The sequence below is a fragment of the Lucilia sericata genome, unplaced genomic scaffold (genome assembly GCF_015586225.1).
Source record: "Lucilia sericata isolate MDLA Ls3-8-SP2 unplaced genomic scaffold, ASM1558622v1 Contig002273F_arrow, whole genome shotgun sequence".
Lineage (NCBI taxonomy): Eukaryota > Metazoa > Arthropoda > Insecta > Diptera > Calliphoridae > Lucilia > Lucilia sericata.
In genome coordinates, this window is record NW_023996093.1 from 1 (window position 1) to 20,162 (window position 20,162).

The 20,162-nt window shown below is 32.0% G+C and overlaps 2 protein-coding genes across 2 annotated transcripts; one reads left to right on the forward strand and one right to left on the reverse strand.

Moving 5' to 3' along the window:
* Positions 1 to 2,421: 2,421 nt before the first annotated feature.
* LOC119613729 (sarcosine dehydrogenase, mitochondrial-like) lies at positions 2,422 to 5,807 on the reverse strand. The gene is given in 5 exon segments (XM_037969773.1): positions 2,422 to 2,568; positions 2,891 to 3,108; positions 3,111 to 4,077; positions 5,338 to 5,538; positions 5,540 to 5,807. Coding segments are annotated over 5 exon segments (1,752 nt in total). The 5' UTR covers positions 5,759 to 5,807.
* Positions 5,808 to 7,315: 1,508 nt separating this feature from the next.
* On the forward strand, positions 7,316 to 14,366 carry LOC119613728 (histidine-rich glycoprotein-like). Its single transcript, XM_037969772.1, has 3 exons — positions 7,316 to 7,420; positions 10,049 to 10,371; positions 13,788 to 14,366. Exons 1-3 carry the CDS (start codon positions 7,348 to 7,350, stop codon positions 14,364 to 14,366), a joined length of 975 nt encoding a protein of 324 aa, XP_037825700.1. The 5' UTR covers positions 7,316 to 7,347.
* The last annotated feature ends 5,796 nt before the right edge of the window (positions 14,367 to 20,162 follow it).

A 20,162-nucleotide genomic window follows, 5' to 3' on the forward strand; every position in this document is an offset into this window, starting at 1 on the left:
CTGAACTAGAACTAGAACTGAACTAGAACTGAACTAGAACTGAACTAGAACTGAACTAGAACTGAACTAGAACTGAACTAGAACTGAACTAGAACTGAACTAGAACTGAACTAGAACTGAACTAGAACTGAACTAGAACTGAACTAGAACTGAACTAGAACTGAACTAAAACTGAACTAGAACTGAACTAGAACTGAATTAGAACTGAACTAGAACTGAACTAGAACTGAACTAGAACTGAACTCGAACTGAACTAGAACTGAACTAGAACTGAACTAGAACTGAACTAGAACTGAACTAGAACTGAACTAGAACTGAACTAAACTGAACTAAAACTGAACTAGAACTGAACTAGAACTGAACTAGAACTGAACTAGAACTGAACTAGAACTGAACTAGAACTGAACTAGAACTGAACTAGAACTGAACTAGAACTGAACTAGAACTGAACTAGAACTGAACTAGAACTGAACTAGAACTGAACTAGAACTGAACTAGAACTGAACTAGAACTGAACTAGAACTGAACTGAACTAGAACTGAACTAGAACTAGAACTGAACTAGAACTGAACTAGAACTGAACTAGAACTGAACTAGAACTGAACTAGAACTGAACTAGAACTGAACTAGAACTGAACTAGAACTGAACTAGAACTGAACTAGAACTGAACTAGAACTGAACTAGAACTGAACTAGAACTGAACTAGAACTGAACTAGAACTGACTAGAACTGAACTAGAACTGAACTAGAACTGAACTAGAACTGAACTAGAACCGAACTAGAACTGATCTAGAACTGAACTAGAACTGAACTAGAACTGAACTAGAACTGAACTAGAACTGAACTAGAACTGAACTAGAACTGAACTAGAACTGAACTAGAACTGAACTAGAACTGAACTAGAACTGAACTAGAACTGAACTAGAACTGAACTAGAACTGAACTAGAACTGAACTAGAACTGAACTAGAACTGAACTAGAACTGAACTAGAACTGAACTAGAACTGAACTAGAACTGAACTAGAACTGAACTAGAACTGAACTAGAACTGAACTAGAACTGAACTAGAACTGAACTAGAACTGAACTAGAACTGAACTAGAACTGAACTAGAACTGAATAGAACTGAACTAGAACTGAAGTAGAACTGAACTAGAACTGAACTAGAACTGAACTAGAACTGAACTAGAACTGAACTAGAACTGAACTAGAACTGAACTAGAACCGAACTAGAACTGATCTAGAACTGAACTAGAACTAAAACTGAACTGTACTGAACTAGAACTGAACTAGAACTGAACTAGAACTGAACTAGAACTGAACTAGAACTGAACTAGAACTGAACTAGAACTGAACTAGAACTGAACTAGAACTGAACTAGAACTGAACTAGAACTGAACTAGAACTGAACTAGAACTGAACTAGAACTGAACTAGAACTGAACTAGAACTGAACTAGAACTGAACTAGAACTGAACTAGAACTGAACTAGAACTGAACTAGAACTGAACTAGAAACTAGAACTGAACTAGAACTGAACTAGAACTGAACTAGAACTGAACTAGAACTGAACTAGAACTGAACTAGAACTGAACTAGAACTGAACTAGAACCGAACTAGAACTGATCTAGAACTGATCTAGAACTGAACTAGAACTGAACTAGAACTGAACTAGAACTGAACTAGAACTGAACTAGAACTGAACTAGAACTGAACTAGAACTGAACTAGAACTGAACTAGAACTGAACTAGAACTGAACTAGAACTGAACTAGAACTGAACTAGAACTGAACTAGAACTGAACTAGAACTGAACTAGAACTGAACTAGAACTGAACTAGAACTGAACTAGAACTGAACTAGAACTGAACTAGAATTGAACTAGAACTGAACTAGAACTGAACTAGAACTGAACTAGAACTGAACTAGAATTGAACTAGAACTGAACTAGAACTGAACTAGTACCGAACTAGAACTGATCTAGAACTGAACTAAAACTGAACTGTACTGAACTAGAACTGAACTAGAAACTGAACATTAGCTGAATTAGAACTTATCTAGAACTGAAATGGAATTGAACTGAGATATAACTAGAATCGATTTAGACATTCAACTCAAATACAGTTGTTTCCTCACAGTGTAATAGCGAAAAAAATATTTACAATTAATTCAAATAAACTTAATTACAAAAATTAAAATTCCAAAAACTGAAAACAAACACGCAGAAAATCCCCCAAAATAATTAGATGGCAACTTAAATTATAAAATATGATAATGATGAATGAACTTAAAATACAAAGAAAATATCTACAGTTGAATGATCTTAACACCTTGACATTGTTGCTCTAAACAATGAAGTCAAGCTTTACTTTTTAAGTACAATTGTACTTAGATTTATAAAAAAAAACTAATTAAAGAAAAACTTACTTTTTAACATCGCGATTAGTATTCGCCGAAAATATCCAATCGGCGGCCTTTTGGGCATCGGGTCCTTCCAAATAGAGTTTACAAAAATAGCTCATATTAAATACCACAGCATTGTTACGGCATGCCATGGCCTCTTCACCAATCTACAAACAATACGTATGATGATGGCAAGGGAATAAATTTAACAACAACAGCATACAGCAACGAAGAGCAAACATCAGTAGCAAACAGTTGTGTTATGTCAGTCGTACATTTGTTCGAAGCAATGAAGAAAAGAAAACAACATCCGCAATCCGTGGTTAAGCAAATATCACACAATTTTGCGTAAGAATAACACAATACGGGCAATAAAATCATAAAATGTGGCACGCACCACGTAAGACATGCAAGAGAAAGTAAACAATTAGTTTGACAAATATTTAACAATAATTGCTACTGCTGCCAGCTAGCTATCGTTATGCCTACCAAATTGTGATGTTCCGAAAAACTGCCATATTTTAAATCTCCATCTAATACACTCTCATAAGCACAATCCTTATGGCGTTCATTGCCATAACTGCCATACCAATCGTAGGGTAATGCGGGTGCAGGTTTTTGTAAAAAGAATCCGGGACGTTCCCATCCCTGTTTCTCTTCCATAAAGGCATTATAGGACAGCATATCTTCATGTAGGGGATCTTTTGGAAATCACGTCCAGCCATAGGTTGATCGTATTTAAAGACCATACTGTAATTTTTGGCATAACTTTCATGAGACTTTTCATTAATCCATTGGGTAGCCTGACTCTGTTTGTCGGTAAAACGTCTGAGATCAAATCCAAACATGGGCAAATCTGGTTTCCCATTGATGACCCACAAAGCAGTTTGTTCACCACAGCCGCCACCAAACATCATGCCAGCCGAATTAAAACCACAATTATGATACAAACCGCTAATAACTGTATCAGGTCCCATTAAAGGTTTATGATCTGGTGTAAAAGACTCAGGACCACAAACAGTACTCTTTACACCATAATCACCATAAGAAGGACACAATTTAACGGCACCATTTAAATGAGCATCGAATACCGACCAATCCAAATCATACAATCCGAAATGAAAATCTTTAGCTACAGGATCCAATAAAATTGGATTAGGTTCATAACCACCCATTTGTATAGCATCACCTTGTATTCTAAAGTATATGGAATAATCATGATCACGTATATTCGGCAAACCCCTAACACCAGGTATCGATTCCGATAAAATATAAGCATGTTTCATGGGTATTAAAGGCAAAAATGAGCCATGTTTTTCTATCAAATCTCTACCCCAAACACCGGTGGCATTGACTACAGTATTTGTTTTAATGGTGCCATAAGGGGTTGAAACACCCACTATCTTTTTACCTCGTCCCGTATTTTCCACCACTAAATCATCTACTGAACAATTCTCTATCACTTTACCGCCATTTTTACTAGCTGCTCTCGTTAAAGCGGTACACAACATGGCTGGATCTACAACACCATCACCGGGTGAATATAAAGCACCAATAAAAGATTTGGGATCCAATAGAGGGAATACTTTCTGGGTTTCCTCGGGAGTGAGAACATAGTTTTCAATGCCTAAAGCATTGCCCACTGTGGCCAAACGGCGGTATTCATCTAAACGGGTCTAGATTTACAAGAAATAAAAACAAAATTTCATAATTATATCAATGCAGCTGATTTGAAATAGAACTGAAGTAGAACTGAACTAAAGCTGAACTAGAACAAAACTAGAACTGAACTAGAAGTGAACAAGAACCAAACTTGAACTGAAATAGAACTGAACTAGAACTGAATTAGAACTGAACTACCAATCAATCAATATATCTGTCTATCTATCTAACTAACTAACTACTAACTAACTAACTAACTAACTAACTAACTAACTAACTAACTAACTAACTAACTAACTAACTACTAACTAACTAACTAACTAACTAACTAACTACTAACTAACTAACTAACTAACTAACTAACTAACTAACTAACTAACTAACTAACTAACTAACTAACTAACTAACTAACTAACTAACTAACTAACTAACTAACTAACTAACTAACTAACTAACTAACTAACTAACTAACTAACTAACTAACTAACTAACTAACTAACTAACTAACTAACTAACTAACTAACTAACTAACTAACTAACTAACTAACTAACTAACTAACTAACTAACTAACTAACTAACTAACTAACTAACTAACTAACTAACTAACTAACTAACTAACTAACTAACTAACTAACTAACTAACTAACTAACTAACTAACTAACTAACTAACTAACTAACTAACTAACTAACTAACTAACTAACTAACTAACTAACTAACTAACTAACTAACTAACTAACTAACTAACTAACTAACTAACTAACTAACTAACTAACTAACTAACTAACTAACTAACTAACTAACTAACTAACTAACTAACTAACTAACTAACTAACTAACTAACTAACTAACTAACTAACTAACTAACTAACTAACTAACTAACTAACTAACTAACTAACTAACTAACTAACTGACTAACTAACGAACGAACTAACTAACTAACTAACTAACTAACTATCTATCTATCTATCTATCTATCTATCTATCTATCTATCTATCTATCTATCTATCTATCTATCTATCTATCTATCTATCCATCTATCTGTCCATCTATGGCTATGGCAAAATTTAGGATCAATAACGCGCATTTGGCTAGTAAATAACAATAAATTAAAATGTGTTTGATCGTCTGATGATGAGAAAACCTCTTGGTACCATATTTTCTCTGACGTCAACTGCTTAAAGATGTTTTTATTACTTTCATATTCCCCCTTATCAGTTGTTTTTAGAAATTAAAAAAAATGTTTAATTCTCACACTATATCTTGACCTACATCTGAGTGAGCTATAAATACTCCACCATTTTGTATCCAGCCAGGATCCAAACCAGTTTCCTCTTCCAATTGCATTAGCATATTACGTGAATTCGCCAATAATTGTATATCTACATCATTTGGTCGTAGACGCCATACCAAACCGGCGGTATGCCAGGTGGTACCGGCTGTTAGTTTGGCACGTTCCAACAAAACTGCTTTAAACGCCACGTTTGGCTAAATGATATAATGTATGACAGCCAGCCGAGCCTCCACCAATTATAACAACATCCGCTGAGGAAGGAACTGTCACTTCAGTCTTTGCTGTTCTTTGTTCTGTGCTGAATTTTAACTTTTGCTGTAATACAGGTACAGTTTTGGCTGTTTGCTGTTGAGCCTTTGGCGTTAAATGACCCACAACATATTTACTTATTCTCCACATTTTTTTTTTATTATTTTTCACAAGATGCGCTTCGCTTGAAGCTATGTTTTAAACTGATCTTTTAGAATATTGAAAACATCCGAAATAATGATTTGCTTTGAAATACTAGTTAATGTATACAAAGCAAAGGTTAGTTGGGGGGGTCACTGGAAAGTGATAAGGAGCTACTAATACAATTAAGGCGAAATAATAATTATATTCGTAATATGTGTATAAAAACAAATATGTTTTACTTTTGGGAAATCATAAAAGCTTTTAAGTGATAAGAGGGGCTTGCCTATATAATGGGAAAGCTTTACAATGATACAGCATTTATAGGGGACTACAAATGTTTCCAAAACAATGTAATCACTGAGACAATATGATTATTGGTAATTAACAGGTCAAAACTATTTGGTTAAAACTAGTTTTTTTTATAGAAAGAATTCAGATTTAGTTTGATTACAGATACAATGTGATCAAATTGGATTTTTTATAATTATACGAAAATGTTTATACTAATGACCCTTTGAGATTTAAAAATATTTATAAAAATAATTCTTATTTCCTATTACATATTAGTTTCTATTTCCCTCCAAATTCATTAATAATTTCCCACTTAATTTCCCTTTTTTTCTACTTATAAATCATCTAAATATTTACATTGTATGTCAAAACAATATGTTCACAATCAAACAGTTTGTTATTACAATAAACAAATACGATCCAACAATGATCATTATTACCATAATGATCAACATCAAAAAAAAAAGAAAAAAGGAAAGAGTATTTGCCACCAAATGGATCAATATTTTAATTTTCTTTAAGAAAAACAAAAGAAAATATGTACAACAACCAGCATTAAGTAGTGATCTCTTCATTCATAGATCTTGTAAACAATACAAATATTTAGACATTCATTAATATAAACACTATCCACACTCATGCTCTCTATGTTGCCTCAAAAAGAGCCTACAATTTGCCACAGGCTTGTGAGGCCTGTGATTTAAATTTTTACTCGTCTTTTGGCGGCCATTGTTTATTTTCCTGATCGTTTGCAAACGGCCAATAGAAAGAAGGAACGATACTTACGCTGCTATTCTATTGAGAGTAAATGTTTACATAATTTGTGTGTTACTCTAGTTTTTTGTTTCTGACACGATCACTGAAGTCTCCACCCACATAGACTAAAAATAGTCCTAGTGAAAGAGAGAAAGTGTAAATTATTATTTTCTATTGAACATATGTTATTCAAGTATGTAATATTATGCTAAGTGTTCTATTGAGGAGTACCCCGAAAAAAAAACAAACAAAAAAAGAGTCTAAATAGTCATGATCTCATAGAGATCATTTCAGTTTCATGCAATTCATTATCCCTCACGGTTGTCGAGTTTACGTAAGGAAAGTAATTAAAAAAAGCGTTCTATTTAATTATTCAAAAAACATATTAATCACTAATAGTGATCAAAATTTGTTAAATCGGTGCTGTGCGTTACATATTTCTTAAAAAAGTTAAAATACAAATTGTGTTTTTATAAAAATTTTTAGAAAATAAAGAAATTTAAAGAAAATTTTCTGCAAATTGTGTATTAAAGAAATTTTTTATCATTATGCCACGCAAGAAGCGTTCTGCGAGTCCCTTTGAACTTATGGATGATGATTTTGATGATAACAGTTCTCAAAGTAAGTAAATTTAATATTAACGGATTCGATTTTTATAACCACAAAACATTGGTCTTAGAATCACACAAGTTTAGACATGGACGATATGATAGTTATGATCTTTAGTCTGTGTGAAGAGATTCGTTAGGTTCTACTTACGAGTTTTTGACATTGAAAATCGTTCAAATAGGTTCTTAACAAGAAACCTAGAAAACTGTGCAAAAAGATAAAAATTATTTGGAACTGTTAAAATGTTTTCATTCGCAATATATACAGTTCTTAGCTCTGATATATTTTCGTCCTGTTACATGTTTTGGTGGTGTAAAAGGACTCTGAAATCATTAAGAAACAAGTTTTCAAAGTTTTAAAAACATAGTTTAAGCTAAGCGCACCATGTTACGAATCGTTTAACTTCGGAGACTTAACAGCTTTCAGCCAAAACTATATATACATTGCAGCAAAAATTCAAATGCAGCACAGCATAAACAATAACGACAGTGCCTTCCTCCGCTTTTGTAACAATTGCTGGAGGATGGGCTGACTTTCTTACTTTGTATCATTTGGCTTTTAAGCGGTTTTATTGGAACTTTCGATACTGACACATTAAGTACCAGTACACAGAGGGAAAAAGAAATATACACGCTTGGTACCAAATTGGCACCAAAGAGTTTGTAATTTTTCAATAACAACCGTTGTCAAAGTATATACATACGTACGACAACACTATGTCGCAACGTTGTCAACATTGCAACAATTCGTTGTCGAAATCTAAATTTTTTACACATACGTTGTCTAAATGTTAACAAACGTGGTAAGCTCACTATTGGCAACGGATTGTTTGCAATAGTGAACTTACCACGTTTGTTAACATTTAGACAACGTATGTGTAAAAAATTTAGATTTCGACAACGAATTGTTGCAATGTTGACAACGTTGCGACATAGTGTTGTCGTACGTATGTATATACTTTGACAACGGTTGTTATTGAAAAATTACAAACTCTTTGGTGCCAATTTGGTACCAAGCGTGTATATTTCTTTTTCCCTCTGTGTACTTAATCAGAACCGAAGAAATACACCTAGTACACTATTGGGTATGTTGTATGGAAAAGGTAGGTGGGCAAATCTTTGTAGGGTTCTCTATGTAGTTAATATCGTTCGATGTGCCGAAACTCAGTTTCCTGGACGTATTCCCTTAGAATTTTCTAATCAAAGTTCCTGAAGGATAATTTCCTGGACGTATTTCCTTAAAATTTTCTAATCATAGTTACTGATGGATAGGATGTAATATCACGGAATAGCTCCCATGATATTTGGATCTAATTTCGGAGAACGTTTCACTCTCCTCTCAGTTTATAATTTCCATGACCATCAAGACCAATATATTGTGCCACTTCAGCTAAATGAGTCTACAGACTTTCAAGACTGAGTGAGGTGGAATTGCCTAAACTGTCAAAAAAGAGAAGAGTATAACGTGGACCTTACCTTACGCTGAGCCTATGTTGTGCGATCTATCTATGAGACCAATAGGAATTATGAATATTGCTCCATCTAGATTTCAATTGCGCCAGAACTACTCTTGTTTGAAGTGGCGGTATGTGCTCTTTTTCTACTGCAGGTGGCGGGTGATCAGCAAGTACGATATTTTACTGGGTAGTTTTTATATCCTACACCACTATAGTGGGGAGGGTATTATACGTTTGTGCTGATGTTAGTAACACACAAAAATATTGGTTCTACATCCACCTTAAAGTATACCGATCGATTCAGAATCACTTTTTGAGTCGATTAAGACATGTCCGTCCGTTTGTCTGGCTGGCTGGCTGGCAGTCCATGTAAACCTTGTGCACAAGCTACCGGCCGCAATTTTCAAGATAATTTGATGAAATTTGGACCAAGCTTGTTTTTTGGCACAAGGACGAAGCCTATTGAAAATGGGCTAGCCCTCATACAACCGTACCTTCCGTTTTGGGCACAAATAAGTTTTATATAAGTAGGGTATTATATGGTCGGCCATGCCTGATTATACTTCCCTACTTGTTCGTAATGTATTTAATATATAAATTCGATCACGTTTTCTTTCGAATCGGGCCACCCCTCTGTGTTTCTATGAATGTCGTGAAGCGTCGGCTTATATAACAAGAATTTCGAGTTCGATATTTGAATGTAGTTCTTCTAATGTTGTTGGCATAGATTTGTGATTTAGTCTAAAGGGATTAAATTGTACGGCCGTCCGTTAATCTTATCGTCTGTTTTCATCAACTAAAACATGCCGTAATCGCACGTGAATTTCTTCGTGATAAAATGGCATAGACTAATGTTTCAAAAGGTGAAAGTACCTTACTCAACCTACTTATTAGTAATTTTCTAAAGGGTACCTTATGGTACTTTATATGGGTGCTAGGGTCAGATGTAAACTGATTGCCCATTTTCACAACAAAATTAACTGAATCAATTGAGAATATTTGTGGATAAATTGAGTTCCATCTATCGTGTTTTCAGACGGACTGGCAGATAGACGGACATGGCTAGATTTTAAAATATATAATAAGGAATCAAAATATATATAATTTCGTAAGTCTACGACCAATCTATATGTCCCCCAACTAATTATCATAATATTTTCTAACAAACTTTACATTAATTTTAGGTTCTCGCAATGGTAATCCGCCCATACAACGTAACGCCGCCAATGCCCGAGAACGGGCACGTATGCGTGTTCTATCGAGTGCATTTGGAAGACTTAAAACAAAATTACCCAACATTCCAGCCGATACTAAACTATCCAAATTGGATACTTTACGTTTGGCCACTATGTATATAAAACAGCTGAAAACCGTAGTCGAAGGAGGAATAGGAGGAGCTGGTGCTGCCACCGCAACAAATGGCGATATAATGGAAGGCACTTTAAACAATATTGGCAATAATGCAACACATAATTATTTAAATTTAAATACAGGAGTACAAAGTATGGTAAGTCAAAAAAAAAAGAAAGCAAAATAAATCTTAAAATATTTCTTAGGCCAAGAAAGTTCATGAACGCATTAAAATTCTTTTAAAGAGCAAATTTAAAATGAATAATTTTAAATAGATCTGAGAATATGGTGTGTAATGTGGTACACTTAAGTGATGTCAGTGCCACCACTTTATAAATACCAAACAGCCACCTTGCAACAAGCTGCATTTTGTCAACAAAATTTTTATATTTTGTCAATTTACTTGACAGACAAATTTTTATTTTAAATGGTGTCATTAAATTTTATATTACATACAGCACTACTTAATATAGAAAAGACAACAGATTTAACACTGATTTGTGGTTTCTTAATCTCTCTGAGATTATGGACAATAATTTATATGAAAATATTAAACATTACCTTTTTTAAGTACTTCTTCCCCTGTAAACGTATGTTTTGCCCCCAAAAGTCTATAGAATTTTTAAATATAAATATGTATTTCAAACATAAATTTTCCTGTAATGCGATACTTTAGTGTAAAATTTTTTTGCTTTTTCCCTTCATTTTGTATGAAGAGCTGCCGAGTATTTATTTAAATTTATGACAGTTTATCACATCGTTTGCATAGAAGTGTTCTTATTTTTTTTTTTTGTTATTATTCTTAGGTGTTTTAGTTATTTTTAAATAAAGATATTATTTCTAGATTTCAATTCAGTTTTTTTTTTCAATTTCTTTTGTGAGAAGTCTTTGACAGTCTTGACTAGTTGAAGTACTTGTCATTTTAGCATTATTTTGTCGCCCGTTTTCTATATGTCTATGTTTCCTTTTCCATTTTATTTGTATTTGATTTGTTTTTGGGACAATTTCTATTTAAATGTTGTCTTTAACCGTCATAAAATAAATAATTATTTAAGTATAAGAATATTTAAAAAAAAAATATTAATTACAAATAGTATTGAATCATTAATTGGAATTTAAACGAACACAACTGAAGAAAATTTTGAATCAGGCAGTAATTTTAAAAATTGTTGTGCAATTTATACATTTTGGTGCTAAACTAAGGCATATATCGAAAAATGGTCTAAAACTGAACCGAAATAGAACTGAAGTATATTTGAACTAGAACTGAACTATTATCGAATTACAACTGAACTAGAAGTGAACTTGATCAGAGCTAAAATTGAACTAGAACCTAACTCTATATGAACTAGAAATAAACTAGAACTAAACTAGAAATGATTTAGAACTGAACTAGAACAGAAATAAAACTGATATAGAACTGAACTAGAATTCGAACTGAACTAGAACTGTACTGGAACTGAACTAGAACTGAACTAGAACTGAACTAGAACTGAACTAAAACTGAACTAGAACTGAACTAGAACTGAACTAGAACTGAACTAGAACTGAACTAGAACTGAACTGGAACTGAACTAGAACTGAACTAAAACTGAACTAGAACTGACCTAAAACTGAACTAAACCTGAACTAGAACTGAACTAGAACTGAACTAGAACTGAACTAGAACTGAACTAGAACTGAACTAGAACTGAACTAGAACTGAACTAGAACTGAACTAGAACTGAACTAGAACTGAACTAGAACTGAACTAGAACTGAACTAGAACTGAACTAGAACTGACTACGAACTAGAACTGAACTAGAACTGAACTAGAACTGAACTAGAACTGAACTAGAACTGAACTAGAACTGAACTAGAACTGAACTAGAACTGAACTAGAACTGAACTAGAACTGAACTAGAACTGAACTAGAACTGAACTAGAACTGAACTAGAACTGAACTAGAACTGAACTAGAACTGAACTAGAACTGAACTAGAACTGAACTAGAACTGAACTAGAACTGAACTAGAACTGAACTAGAACTGAACTAGAACTGAACTAGAACTGAACTAGAACTGAACTAGAACTGAACTAGAACTGAACTAGAACTGAACTAGAACTGAACTAGAACTGAACTAGAACTGAACTAGAACTGAACTAGAACTGAACTAGAACTGAACTAGAACTGAACTAGAACTGACTAGAACTGAACTAGAACTGAACTAGAACTGAACTAGAACTGAACTAGAACTGAACTAGAACTGAACTAGAACTGAACTAGAACTGAACTAGAACTGAACTAGAACTGAACTAGAACTGAACTAGAACTGAACTAGAACTAGAAACTGAACTAGAACTGAACTAGAACTGAACTAGAACTGAACTAGAACTGAACTAGAACTGAACTAGAACTGAACTAGAACTAGAACTGAACTGAACTGAACTAGAACACTAGACTAGAACTGAACTAGAACTGACTAGAACTGAACTAGAAACTGACTAGAACTGACTAAACTGAACTAGAACGAACTAGAACTGAACTAGAACTGACTAGAACTGAACTAGAACTGAACTAGAACTGAACTAGAACTAACGAGAACTGAACTAGAACTGAACTAGAACTGAACTAGAACTGAACTAGACTGAATGAACTGACTAGAACTGAACTAGAACTGAACTAGAACTGAACTAGAAACTGAAACTAGAACTGAACTAGACAAACTAGAACTGAACTAGAATTGAACTAGAACTGAACTAGAACTGAACTAGAACTGAACTAGAACTGAACTGAACTAGAACTGAACTAGAACTGAACTATAACTGAACTAGAACTAAACTGAAATAGAACTGAACTGGAACATAACGAAAACAGAACTGAAGTAGAACTGAGTTAAAACTAGAACTGATCTATTTAAAAAATATGAATGATCACCAAATAAGCTTCTAATATAAAACAATCTTTCCACGAAAAAAATAACAAAAACCACTGAATTGTATCTTATTCTTTTAAACAAATAGGAAAACCCCCTCATATTATTCTATTCCCTCACAACATAAACACTATAAAGACATCAAAATTTCAAAACCATATGGACCCTATAAGCAGTCAGAGTTTGTTTAGGCAGCGAAAAATAACCACACCACATATCATTACCCACAATATTCTAATAATAATAATAATAATGATGTTGCTGATGTTGATGACGTTGTTTATAGGCAAATAATAATTAGCATGTGGCAAGTATCAACAAAAGAAGGAAAAAGAAAGACAAACAACACTTTTTTTTGGTGTTTTCACGCTAAATTGTGTGAATTGATTGCGATGTTGTGATGAATTCCTTTTGTTACTTATGGTTTCCACAACAAATTGGTTACAAAATTTATTACAAGCATCATTTAGTAATTTATGTTTTAATATAAGAAATGTTTGGGTTATTTATAAAATACACACAATGAAAAAAACTAAACACATAAAGACACTTAAGTGGCTTCTATTATATCTATAAATATTTATAAACAAATTTATTTTTTTACCCAATTATTAAGCACAACCAATAATCACAATTTTATTTCATATTTTTATTTACAGAATTGGCCTTTTGGTTTTCATCATCATTTATCGAATTCTTCACTGATACGTTCATCACCTGCCACGTCCCTGATTAATCATAATACCTCTAACAATAATTGGAGTCCCAATGGTGATAATAATAATGAAGAACAATTAAAACCTTTACGTTATGAGGACAATTATGAACATAATCATCATCAACAAGAACAAACTTCATCTTACATACAACACAACACGAATCATAATCATCAACCAAATCATTGGTATTCAGAGACCCCATCACCCGAATTAGATTCCACATCAAGTACTTGTTTGACTTTTGAAAATACGCATCTTCAACATCAGCCATCAGAGCAGCATCATCAACAGCAGCAGCAACAAATGCACAGTCATCATCAACATCATCATCACCACCACCACAATTTGACACATTTACAATCTGATCCAACAACACATTCCTCCTCAACATTTCAATTGCAACATGATTTCCATCATCATTCGCATCACCATCAACAACATCAGCCGTCACAATTACATCATTTGCATCAAAATTCTTTTGTAAATAATTCAAATTTTCAATCAACTTCAATACGTTAAGTTCTCTTTAATAATAAATAATTTAAATTTAATTTATTAAAAACCTTAAAAGTATTGTAATTAATTAGTTAATAAATTATTTTTAATATTTACACATAAAATAAAAGTGTAAAATTAATTTTTTCAAGGGCAAAAAGAATGAAAATCTGTGATAACTTTTATTTTGTACTACAAATCGATTTTTGAGTGAAGACATAAAATTCCATTTTCTGGCTAAACTAAAGGCTCTAGGGCAAAATGAAAGAAAATCTGTGATCACTTTATTTTGCACCAAAAATCGATTTTTTGAGTGAAAAATTAAAATTCCATTTTCTAGCTAAACGATAGGCCCTAGAGCGAAAACAAAGAAAATCTGTGATCACTTTTATTTTTCACAAAAAAATCGATTTTTAAGTGAAAACATAGACGTTAATTTTCTGGCTAAACGAGAGGCTCTATGGCAAATGCAATGAAAATCTGTGATCACTTTTTGCAACAAAAATTGATTTTTGAGTGAAAACACAAAAATCGACGAAAAGAATTAAAATCTGTGATCACTTTTAATCGCACCAAAAATCGACTTTTGAGTGAAAATATAAAAGTCCATTTTCTGGCTAAACGAGAGGCTATAGGGCAAAAAGAATGAAAATCTGTGATCACTTTTATTTTGCACCAAAAATCCATTTTTTTAATGAAAAAATAAAATTCTATTTTCTGGCTAAAACAGAGGCCCTAGGGCGAAAACAAAGAATATCTGTGATCACTTTTATTTTGCACCAAAAATCGATTTTTGAGTGGAAGCATAAAAATCCATTTTCTGGCTAAACCAGAGGCCCTAGGGCAAAAACAAAGAAAATCCGCGATCACTTTATTTTGCACCAAAAATCGATTTTTTGAGTGAAAAATTAAAATTCCATTTTCTAGCTAAACGAGAGGCACTAGGGCGAAAACAAAGAAAATCTGTGATCACTTTTATTTTTCACCAGAAATCGATTTTTGAGTGAAAACATCAAAGTCAATTTTCTGGCTAAACTAATGGCTCTAAGGGCAAAAATAATGAAAATCTGTGATCACTTTTATTTTTCACAAAAATCGTTTTTTGCCCTAGGGCGAAAACAATGAAAATCTGTAATCAGTTTTATATTGCACAAAAAATCGATTTTTGAGTGTAAACAATAATTCAGTGTAAACAATATTTCAGTTTTCACTAAAGGCTCTAGGTCAAAAACAATAAAAAAATCTATGATAACTTTTATTTTGTACTAAAAATCGATTTTTGAGTAAATACATAAAATTCCATTTTCTGGCTAAACTAAAGGCTCTAGGGCAAAATGAAAGAAAATCTGTGATCACTTTTATTTTGCACCAAAAATTGATTTTTGAGAAAATCTGTGATCACTTTTATTTTGTACTAAAAATCGATTTTTCACTGAAAACATAAAAGACCATTTTCTGGCTTAACTAGAGGCCCTAGGGCAAAAACAATGAATATCTGTGATCACTTTTATTTTTCACAAAAAATCGATTTTTGAGTGAAAATATGAAAGTCAATTTTCTGGCTAAACGAGAGGCCCTAGGGCAAAAACAAAGAAAATCCGTGATCACTTTTATTTTGTACCAAAAATCGATTTTCTGGCTAAACTAAAGGCCCAAGGACAAAAACAATGCAAATCTGTGATCATTTTTATTTTGCAACAAATATCTTTTTTTGACTGAAAACATATTATTTTGCGATCACTATTATTTTGCACCAATAATCGATTTTTAAGTGAAATCATAAAAATCCACGAAATCTGTGATAAATTTTATTTTGCACCAAAAATCGATTTTTGTAAAAACATAAAAGTCCATTTTCTGGCTAAACGAGAGGCTCTAGGGCAAAAACAATGAAAATCTGTGATCACTTTTTTTGAGTGAAAACATAAAAGTACATTTTCTGGCAAAACGTGAGGCTCTGGGGCAAAAAGAATAAAAATCTGTGATCACTTTTATTTCGAAACAAAAATCGATTTTTGAGTGAAAACATAAAAATCCATTTTCTGGATAAACGAGAGGCCTCAAAGCAAAAGCAATGAATATCTGTGATCACTTTTATTTTGTACCAAAAATCGATTTTTGAGTGAAAACAATGAAAATCTGTGATCATTTTTATTTTGCAACATATTATTTTGCGATCACTATTATTTTGCACTAATAATCGATTTTTAAGTGAAATCATAAAAATCTATTTTCTGGCTAAATGAGAGACAATGAAAAACTAAAGGCTCTAGGGCAAAAACAATGAAAATCCGTGATCACTTTTATTTTGCACCAAAAATCGATTTTTGAGTGGAAACATAAAAGTCCATTTTCTGGCTAAACGAGAGGCCCTAGGGCAAAAACAAAGAAAATCCGTGATCACTTTTATTTTGCACCAAAAATCGATTTTTTGAGTGAAAAATTAAAATTTCATTTTCTAACTAAACGAGAGGCCCTAGGGCGAAAACAAAAAATCTGTGATCACTTTTATTTTTCACAAAAAATCGATTTTTGAGTGCAAATATAAGAGTCAATTTTCTGGCTAAACGAGAGGCCCCAAAGCAATGAAAATCTGTGATCATTTTTATTTTGTACCAAAAATCGATTTTTGAGTGAAAACATAAAAATCCATTTGCTTTAGGGCAAAGAATGAAAATCTGTGATTACATTGATATCGCACCAAAAACTGATTTTTGAGTGAAAACATAAAAGTCCATTTTCTGGCTAAACTAAAGGCCCAAGGACAAAAACAATGAAAATCTGTTATCATTTTTATTTTGCAACATAATATTTTGCGATCACTATTATTTTGCACTAATAATCGATTTTTAAGTGAAATCATAAAAATCCATTTTCTGGCTAAATGAGAGACAATGAAAAACTAAAGGCTCTAGGGCAAAAACAATGAAAATCCGTTATCACTTTTATTTTGCACAAAAAATCGATTTTTAGTGCAAATATAAAAGTCAATTTTCTGGCTAAACGAGAGGCCCTAGGGCAAAAACAAAGAAAATCCGTGATCACTTTTATTTTGTACCAAAAATCGATTTTTTGAGTGAAAAATTAAAATTTCATTTTCTAGCTAAACGAGAGGCCCTAGGGCGAAAACAATGAAAATCTGTGATCAACTTTTATTTTTCACAAAAAATCGATTTTTTAGTGCAAATATAAAAGTCAATTTTCTGGCTAAACGAGAGGCTCTAAAGCAAAAGCAATGAAAATCTGTGATCATTTTTATTTTGTACCAAAAATCGATTTTTGAGTGAAAACATAAAAATCCATTTTCTGGCTAAACTAAAGGTTTTAGGGCAAAAACAAAGAAAATCTGTAATCACTTTTATTTTGCACCAAAAATTGATTTTTGAGTGGAAACATAAAAGTCCATTTTCTGGCTAAACTAAAGGCTCAAGGACAAAAACAATGAATATCTGTGATCACTCTTATTTTGCACCAAAAATTGATTTCTGAATGAAAACACAAAAGTGCATTTTCTGGCTAAACTAAAGGACCTAGGACAAAAACAATGAAATCTGTGATCATTTTTATTTTGCAACAAATATCTATTTTTTAGTGAAATTACAAAAGGGCATTTTCTGGCTAAACGGGAGGCTCTAGGGCGAAAAGAATGAAAATCTGTGATCACTTTTATATCGCACCAAAAATCGATTTTGAGCGAAAACATAAAAGTCCATTTCCTGGCTAAACTAAAGGCTCTAGGTCAAAAACAATGAAAATCTGTGATCATTTTTATATCGCACCAAAAATCGATTTCTGAATGAAAACAACAAAGTGCATTTTCTGGCTAAACTAAAGGCTCAAGGACAAAAACAATGAAAATCTGTGATCACTCTTATTTTGCACCAAAAATGGATTTCTGAATGAAAACAACAAAGTGCATTTTCTGGCTAAACTAAAGGACCTAGGACAAAAACAATGATGACCAAAAATCAATTTTTGTAAAAACATAAAAGTCCATTTTCTGGCTAAACTAAAGGCTCCAGGGCAAAAACAAAGAAATCTTTGATCACTTTTATATCGCACCAAAATCGATTTTTGAGTTAAAACATAAAAGTGCATTTTCTGGCTAAACTAAAGGCTCTAGGGCAAAAACAAAGAAAATCTGTGATCATTTTTATTTCGAAACAAAAATAGAGTTTTGAGTGAAAACATTAAAGTCCATTTTCTGGCTAAACTAGAGGCTCTAGGGCAAAAACAAAGAAAATCTGTGATAACTTTCGTTTTACCATTTCTGGCTAAATTAAGGCCTATAGGGCAAAAAGAATTAAAATCTGTGATTACTTTTATTTTGCTTAGAAAACGCAAAGGTGTATTTTCTGTCTAAACTAGAGTTTTTAGGGCAAAAAGAATGATTATGCTATGTCCGTCCGTCTGTCTGTCTAACTGAACAAGAAGTTAACTAAACTAAAACTTAACTGAACTAGAAGTTAACTAAAATTGAACTAAAACTAACCTAGGACTGAACTAGAATTGAAGTGGAACTGAAATAGAACTGAAAAAGTAGTATTTTCATTTTTATGTATGTAAAGAACTTCTTTTTATTAGAAGCTATTACTAAGTTAGACAATGTTTCATCAACCATAACATTAGGCAACATGCGATAAGTTTTATTATTATACTCTACACACCTTGAATTTATAATCTTATCTCTATGCTAAAGTTTCTTCAAAAAATTCTTTGCACTTTGTGCTAATATTAACTAATTAAATTTTCTGATTAATAAATGGATTAACTTAAGTTATTTGTGATATTGTTTTTGCAAAAATAAAGAAAACTTAAAATGAAAATGAGCTTACCAACAACTGCTAGTGTTATTATAGTTAAAATGGTGATGAAATAATCTTGATATTAGTTTATGATTTTGTTTAGAATTAAAGATGAAAGTTAATGTTAATTAATTTATGATAGAGTTAGTAATTTATGGGCAAAATGTCTCATTGTCTTCCGAAAATCTAGAGCTGTAAATAAGTGAAATAAGAAATTAGTTGTTGTGAAAGTTTTTTTTCGAATAAAATAACATACTTGTCTTAAAATAAGGAAATATTAAAGAGCTTGGCTTGATTGGGTATTGCTATTGTCTGTCTATTACTTATCCTGATTTCACCCTTTTTTTTTGGCCATTTTGACTGTAATCAAAAAAATCATAAAATGAGTTTTGTTTTTTAATTAATTAAAGAAAAGTTTACACAATATTTAGTTGTTTTTTTTTATAATTTATTTTATTATTTATATTTATTCTAGCTTTTTAATTTGCATTATCAAAAAGACAACTGAACAAAGATTTTAATATATATATAAAAAAAAATAAACTTTCCCACTTCCTTACAACGAAATGTAAATTTTTGTTTATTTGTTCCTTGTGTGTATTAAAAAACTTATTTAAATTATGGAATTTAAAATCCATAAACAGAAAATTTTATATGTTTTAAGTATAATTAAATGAAATTAAAGTTTGTAAAAAACTAAAAGCACCAAAAGTTTAAAACTTTATAAAATTAAACACTTTGAAAACTGAGCACTCTTTTGGTTTAAAAGAAATATTAAAAAAAAAGAAGAAAACTTTATAAAATCTTAAATGCAATTTTCGCAAAATAGTTATTAAAACAATAAAAAAGAAAGAGAAATGAAAATATAGAAAATATAATAAGAGAGGAGTGAATTGGCAACTAAAAGATTATAGAAAAGAAAATAATAAAACTTTTTGTATATCAAAGAAGGCCTTCTTTTTGTGTTAAGATACAAATAATGTGCATTTTGGTTTTTTTGGAATTTAGTGTTTGC